The sequence below is a fragment of the Lactuca serriola genome, chromosome 6, assembly GCF_051521515.1.
Source record: "Lactuca serriola cultivar US96UC23 chromosome 6, Lser_US96UC23_V15, whole genome shotgun sequence".
NCBI lineage: Eukaryota > Viridiplantae > Streptophyta > Magnoliopsida > Asterales > Asteraceae > Lactuca > Lactuca serriola.
Window position 1 is genome coordinate 164,081,677 of NC_136413.1, and position 8,275 is coordinate 164,089,951.

The following is an 8,275-nucleotide window of genomic DNA, read 5'->3' on the forward strand; positions in this document are numbered from 1 at the left end:
AAGGTTTATTTACATGTTACATTAGGGGGTGTTTGGATTAGCTTTTTAGCTTATTGCTTATAGCTTATTTGTGGTGGGAATAAGCAATAAGCAATAAGCATGGGGAGGGATGCTTATTAAAATTAACTTATTTCGCTTAATAAGCTGGATTTTATCCAAACACTCAAATTAACTTATTGTGGGAATAAGCAATAAACAACTATTTTTTCCTATCCAAACACCCCCTTAGTACTGAAGGTTTTAGCTAGAGATTTATTACAGACTCCAATCGGTTAGTCTTTACCCTTACATATTTTGCATAAAACTCTGAAATTGTATATGTAATTTTCCACTTTATATTACCATATCTTCTTAATACCCATAGACACACACACAAAAAAATCAGGGGCAATAAATTTGTAATTTAAACATTTGTTTAATCTGAAAGCTCCAACTAATATTGTCTTTGGATGTGCAGGGGTGTAAACTAAATGAAACATTTGAGAATGTTGCACTTGTGTGAACATATATTAAACAATCAAAATAACAATCTATTTTCCTATTGAGTTTTTATATTACTAATAACCTAGCTCTGAAAATATAATTGATTTTTCCTTGCAAATGCAGTAAATTTATTCATGTTCTTAATAAATATACCACTTGAAACATAATATTTCCCATTTATAACCATAAATAAATATATTTGAGCGACCTTTAAGCTAAAATGTATACATAAATTCACTACATGTAAAATGGGAAACAAACTTTTCCATTTTATGTTTGTTTCCCATTTTTCCTTGCAAATGCAGTAAGTTTATCCATGTTTTTAATAAATATACTACTTGAAACATAATATTTCCCATTTATAACCATAAATAAATATATTTGAGTGGCGTTTAAGCTAAAATGTATACATAAATATGGCTTAAAGGAAAGAGATTAAATGGGTGATTGGGAGTGCTTTTCAAAATATCTTATTAACTCATTGACAATTCAAAAAATCAATAAGTTAAAAAAAATGTTTGATAAACACCAACTTTTTAATGTAAAAAATGACTTTTTTTTTTTCAAAAAGTCATGAATTTATGGTCTTTTCAGAAGTTGATTGAAAATCACTCCCAAACACCCTCTAAATGGTAATATTTTACATTGAGTAACATATTTAAATTGAAAAATTAAATATATTAGAATGAAATTAAAAATATTAACATTAAAAATAAAATATTTTAATTCTTTTATATGGTAGAAATTTGATAACTTTTAAGATAAATACTTTTATTATCATGAAATTTGAATTTTAAGTGTATTTAATATGCATATTTTAATTACTAGAACCCAATAATCTTTTTAAATAGTTAATACTAATTATATAAACAAACTTTAATAGATATAAATGTCATTATAACCCAACAAACTTTTTTCAAATTATTTCAAATTATTCGTTGATGTTTTTTTTTGGCTTCCTAGGGGCACAATGTGGGTTTTTCTGGGTTTAAAAGTCATTTTCAAAATTATGAAAGGGTAAATTGGTCACTCCTTTGTCGTATCATTAAATAAAATGCCACGTAAGATAAAATGGAGGAATCGATGGATGAGAATATCCTTGACTTTATAGACAATCTAAGTTTAGATTTGAATTCGAAGAAGAAAGTATCCTCTTCTTCGACGTCACCTAATTCTCCGACAGAGCTCCCTTCTTTGGTGATGCATACAACTCATGCGACAACTTTAGCTCTAATTGTTGGATTGTTACACTCGAGTCTTGGTAAGTTTCCCTTCTAACCCTTTAAATTGTAATTATTGGCACTTTGGCCCTTACGCTGGGCGTAAGGGGGCTTAACGTGAAAAAGAAGCGTTTTGGGAGTATGTTGGGCATACTCCGTCTGGACATAAACCCTAATATTTAGGGTTTAAACCCTATATATTGAACCTTGAGTCCCATTTCCCCATCCTATTTATAGTTTCCATCACTAGAAACGTCCCCCCTTGCAAACCCCTAGCCCCAATTGTTACATTTTGAAGCTTGAGAGTGTGTTTTTGTGTGTTTCAAAGGAAGAAGAAGGTGGTGGTGAAGCTTGGAAACTAGAAGCAAGCTTGGATCTGGAAGTCTTGTATTATCCTCAATCTCAAAAATGTATAAAGTTCATACATTGGTGATTAACTTGATAGATCTTGTTGGTATGATGATATTATAAGCTTTTGCCCCTAAAATACTACTTTCTTGTGCATGGCATGCTATAGAGCATATGGGATGTCCTTTTGGATGTTTTTCTATGTCTAGAGTAATAAAATAGGATTTTAACTCTTGGTTCTTCCCCGTGCATGGGTATGATTGTCTTGATGGCTTAAGATATTGGGGGTTTTAGTGTTAAGCACTTAATGGCCACAATAAACCATAAAGTTGGAAACTTTATGGTTAAGGACAACATTTGGGACTGGGATTTGTAATTTGGACGTAGGGCATTAAGTATTAAGCACTTAATGTGTTGGGAAGAATCCAACTGCGTACGTTGGGCGTACTAAGTAGTACGTCGCGCGTATGCGATCAAGTCCCCGTCTTTGGTCAGCGAGTGAGTACGCCCCGCGTGCAAGGCTGGGTCGACTCAGCTAGGTTGACTCCGCTGTTTTGTTGAGTTTGACCAATTTTAACCAAAGGGTATTTAGGGTAGTTTAATATTATTGTTAATTTGGGCAATATTTTGAATAATAATTGTCGAGTAGAGCCGATTTCTGGAGTAGAGTTTTATTCAGTTTTTGTTCGAACTGAGAGGTGAGTTCTTCTCACTGTAATCGTCGGTCGAAGACACCAATGCCTACCCACTAGATTATGTATCCTGGTTTTAGGATAGAGATATGTTGGTATATGACTGATTAGATGTATGATTATCTGTATTTGATGGTTCGATGTTTATGTTTTTTTGTTACATATGTCGACATATTGTGGTTGGGTTAAGGCGGTCATGCTTTGTACTGAAGGCCAAGATACCCTCGGAGGTATGGATAGGCTGTAGGCCTTACGAGCCAGTCCAGTCATGAAGAAGGCTCGGAGAGTGGTCAAAATAGGTTGTAGGCCCTACGAGGCGGTCCAGTCATGCCGAAGGCTTGTAGAGCGGTCCAAATAGGCTGTAGGCCCTACGAGGCGGTCCAATCAGGTTGAAGGCTCATATCTGCATGATTTGTTTGTTATGTTGTGTGTTGGTACTTTGGGGGGGAACTCACTTAGCTTTGACTTATAGTTTTAGTCTATTGTTTCAGGTACTTCAGAGGAACATGATAAAGTAAAGGCCTGACCGTGCACAACCTCATATTTTTCATGATATTGACTTTTGGGACACTGTGACATGATTTTTACTTTAGAAACAATGGCCTTTTGTAAACAATGATGCTTAATGGTTGTTTTTGAAAAGTTTTAAATTTTCACGATTTATGGGATGCTACATGGACGTGTATGGTGGCGATTTGGGGATTTGTCACCTCCTCGAGTATTTCTACCTCCAAAATTTTCCTTTACACTCTTCTAATTTCCATCTTCTTGTTGAAAACTAAATGACTCATACTAAGCAAATATAAAAGAAGTTCATGGGATGAAAGACTCCAAGGAAGAGGTTGACCACTACAGTAGTAACGAAGTATGAGAAGAGCACTGAGTTGTTGATCATGAAACTCCTATTTTAGTGGTTTGTGGGGGAAATAGCTCATGATTTCAAGACATATCTTTGATTTTAGAGCTATGTTGTTGATGCACTCTAAGAGGTGGCTAAACTATACCTAGTTGGATTGTTTGATGATACTAACTTATGCTCAATTTCTGATAAAAGAGTTTATTATGCCTAAGGATATGATATCGCTCGTAGAATCTATGGTGAATAAGCTTAGAGTTTTCGATTAGATTTCGCTCGTTGAAGGTATTGTTTAGGTGTTCTTTCATTCATTGTTTTTGTTACAAGATGATTGTTAGGTTATCTATTTTATATCTTTCTTTCTTGTAAATTGATGTATGTCGATGAATTTTAATATGTTATTCTAACGGAGTATCGATTTTTCATTGTTATTGGACTATCACCCTCATCATCAATTTGATTGCTTGAACATGTGATATGGTAATCGATGGTGTTGTAAAACTCATCAATATTTATCCAACGTGGCACGAAACCCGCTAATACAATGTGAAATGATTTTTTTTAGCAAGTCATAATGGAGTTAGTTCCCTTAAAGTCCAAAATTAAGTCAAGTGAATTTACAAAACAAATATAAAAAGTTTATAGGGTTAAAATGACATTTTTCCTTCTTATTTCAAGTTAGATAACACATATTGTTTCGATAAATTAAATATCATATTTCTTGGTAACCTTTTATTTTGTTTCAAAATAATATAAATTTTTTAAGCCATTAGAATCCAAATTTAATAATGTAGTCTCTTACTTATTTTAAACTATATATATATATATATATATATATATATATATATATATATATATATAGAGAGAGAGAGAGAGAGAGAGAGAGAGAGATGGTTCATTTGTTTAAATTAACTAAGTATTGTGTTATTGTATAGACAAATGTGGACCAATTATTCTAAAAGGGTATTAATGTAATCTTACAATATAATTTATTTTTTCCCAGTTAATTAAACTTTGATTGATATCAATCAAATTCCTAAATATCAGGCTATTAAATATACATTGTATCAACGAACATAACATATATATATATATATATATATATATATATATATATATATATATATATCTATCGTATACGTTTTCAATCCATTGCAGATTCATAGTTCATCATCTTCAGAGCAGTTTTCTTATGCTCATTGTTCGTTAATGGAGGTATGTTGTTCATGGATTTTTTTATATTTTTGAAGTATCATTTATCATGTGCATATAAATTATTGTATATTCATAGTTAAGAATAATCATTTATATGATTAATCTAATATTTGTTCTTTACGATATTCCAGTGACGAAATTCATGTTTTCAATTTTATTGTTTTGTTTTTCATGACAAAGATTATATTGATAACAATAAGAAGAACTTTTCAGATAACAATGATCGGAATGTCAATCAATGTCAAGTGCATCAAGATCGGAAGAAAATAAGATGTGGGATTTGTTTTGGTATTGGTCATGATAGGCGGAATTGTCCTCAAGTTAGGGTCAACATAAAGTAGATTTTTACTTCGTCAACATATTTTAGGATCTGAATAATGTTTTCAATTTAGCCTTATCTGATTTTATGGAGTTTTATTTCAGTATAATAATGATATGGATTCATGAATTATAGGGGGTATCCTTGTAAGTTTATGTTTTCATTCAATTAATATTAATAATTTTCATTTTGAGTTTGATTAAAATTCCATACATTTTCTTATTTATCATATGAATACAGAGTTGTTGTAAATGTTTTTTCTTTCTAATGTTTATGGATATAACAATTCTTTGTAAATTGTGTTGTACTTAATGTCATATGTACACATTCTGTAAGAATGTGCGATACAAAACATAATTTTTATGATTCGTATAGAACAAAAAAAAAACACAATTCTTTTTATCCAAAGTAGTATAATGTAATTGTTGATTACAATATACATTAAAAAAAAACACAATGCTTATTATTCGTACAGAATAAGTGTTTCTAATTTCCTGTTACATTTTGATTAGTCAATGATTGTGTTAGAATTCTTTGGATGAAATTCTACCAGAATGCTAATTTGTATTACAATATACAGATCAAACAGGAGCAAAATAAATTTGTTGTTATTATTATCACATATAGTTTTACAGAATAAAATTGTTGTATCATGATATCGTGGTATATGTATGTCTATGTTAAGTTGTACGAGAATATACAGAACAAATGTGTGAAAAATATTTTTATTGTAGATCTTGTTTGTGATTTTCTCACAGAATAACACGCTTGTGATATTAATTGATTATTTCATATATGCGTTTATGTCATAACAAACCAGAAATCATTTGTAAATTCAATTATTTTTTTTTAAAGTTCGCAGAATTAGTTTTTTAAAAGTTTAATTTAAAACGCAAGATGTGTTGAAGTCATATAAACACAATTTATTATATTTGGAAGTTGAATATGTCAAATATTTACAATATCATGATGAATAAAACGATTTTGTGTTGATTATTATCCTTACAATCTTTCTAAAAATAAAAAAAAAAACAAATACTTGATAACAATGAATACAAATATCACGCATTTTTAGTTACATATCAATTACACGGTTTCTCCTTTTTTAATATATACTGAATTGGCTCAAATTTTGTAATATCGCATTTATTTTGCTTACTCATATCAACTGGTGTTCAATCGTGTTGTTACTTATCTTATGGATGATACAATATAGCTGGTGATGATCATATTCATGATCAACATGAATTTCCTGAGGAGTATGAAAATATCAGGTTACGGGATCATGACTCTCTACATAATGTCGATTTTTCAAATATCTGAGAGTAGCAATCTAAATTTAGGTGAATTTAATTTATAAGTTTTTAATATGTGTTATTTTGTATAATAATAATGTTGAAATTTTCTATTGTTTTTTGTGTTTTTGGTGTAACTTGCACTTGCAAAGATGAGGATCCATTAGAACACATTCAAGATCACATGTATGACCATTCCTAATAACATTTCGGTGACTCTAGTAATCATAACCCAGGTGATGTATTTTAAGTATTTTTTCGTTTTTATATATTTTTACGTATCCATTACACATACTCTTATTAAAAGATGCAGAAAATCAATTCAAGTTCAACGATAATGAGGCAGATTATACTATAGACGATGATAACATTGAATTTTAGAAAGGTTAGTATATGATAATTTTTTAATAAACTAGATTAATTCTTTGAAACTTTTTAAAATTTTCTTTTATGCAGAACAATCTCATGTTACACATGATTATGTATCTCCTGGTGGATCATCATATTGGATTCATGTTGTTTCAGACAACATCAAACCTAAAATCAATTCAATTTTTGATTCATATACAACAGCATTATCAATGTATTACAATTATGCATCATTAGCAGGTTTTGATGTCAGGCTTGGACCATTTAGAACAACCGAATCTGGCATTACCACACAACGACATTTGTTATGCAATCGGGAAGGTAAACCAACAACATCTAAAGTGGATACTTTGGACCCTCAACATAATAAGATTCAGAGAAGGAAAGACTCATTTAGGTGTGAATGCAAAACGAAAATTGTTGTTATTCTACTACATAGTACTAATAAATATAATGTTGCTGAATTTGTTGAACAACATAATCATATGTTGTTTGGTAAGGACAATATGTTTTTGTCTCGTACAAAGAGGAAAATTGATTATTCACAAGAGATGTTTATTCATAACTTGTCAAAGCAAAATATTGATGCCTCAAAAGCACATAGATTGTATTCCGGACTTCAAGGTGGTTCTGACATTAGAGGTGGGTTGGTTTCTGATTTCAAGAATAGTACGAGAAATCTCAATTCTTACATAGGTGACAGGGATGAAAAATTCCTTGTATTAAAGATGCTGGAGAGGAAAAAAAATATCCCAAGTTTTTCTTTCGATTTTAGAGTTGTTGAGAAAAAATTGAACACGATTTTTTGGGCTGACGAAACTGCAAAGTACAACTACAATGCTTTTGGAGACGTTGTTTCTCTGGATGCCACATTCAGCATGAATAAGTATTATTAAAATTTGCAATCTTCTCACATAATTTTTCTTGATTCTAATAATGCTTACCAAGTTTTATATTTTTAAACAAATATGATATGGTTTTCGTACCTTTCACTGGGATAGATAATCATAAAAATGTGTGACTTTTGGCGCTGGAATTTTGAGTAGAAAGATGCTAGTTCTTACTCCTGGCTGCTTAGTGCATTTTTGAAATCATTCAAAAAACAACCTACACTTGTTCTTACAGATCAAGATCCGGCTTTAAACAAGGCTGTTAATGAAGTATTTCCAATGTCAGCACATAGGTTTTGTATGTGGCATATTACAAAAAAAACTTCCAAACAAGGTCAATATTTTTTTTTATATTTAACCCAAACTCACTATGTTTATCTTGTTAGCACATATTTTTCAAATAGAAATAAAATATTTCAGAAAAAAATATATGCCTCAACTACAATTCATTACCGACTTTTGTTAGATTTTAAGATACATTCTTTAAGAATTTCATGAAGAACATTCTGTTGGAATTCATAGTTTACACCATTCAGCCCCATGCATTCCTTGTGCAACACAATTATTTATTTTATACTAACATATATA

General features: G+C 30.6%; 1 protein-coding gene across 1 annotated transcript; it reads left to right on the forward strand.

Moving 5' to 3' along the window:
• The first annotated feature begins 1,554 nt into the window (after positions 1-1,554).
• On the forward strand, positions 1,555-7,693 carry LOC145060359 (protein FAR1-RELATED SEQUENCE 5-like). Its single transcript, XM_079008042.1, has 2 exons — positions 1,555-1,744; positions 6,885-7,693. The coding sequence occupies exons 1-2, from the start codon at positions 1,555-1,557 to the stop codon at positions 7,691-7,693; spliced, it is 999 nt and encodes a 332-aa protein (XP_078864168.1).
• Positions 7,694-8,275: the final 582 nt, after the last annotated feature.

Coding starts and splice junctions, on each gene's coding strand:
- LOC145060359 (XM_079008042.1), top strand. CDS start 1,555: ATGGAGGAATCGATGGATGAGAATATCCTTGACTTTATAGACAATCTA. Junction 1,745..6,884: donor ATTGTTACACTCGAGTCTTG/GTAAGTTTCCCT, acceptor TCTTTTATGCAG/AACAATCTCATGTTACACAT.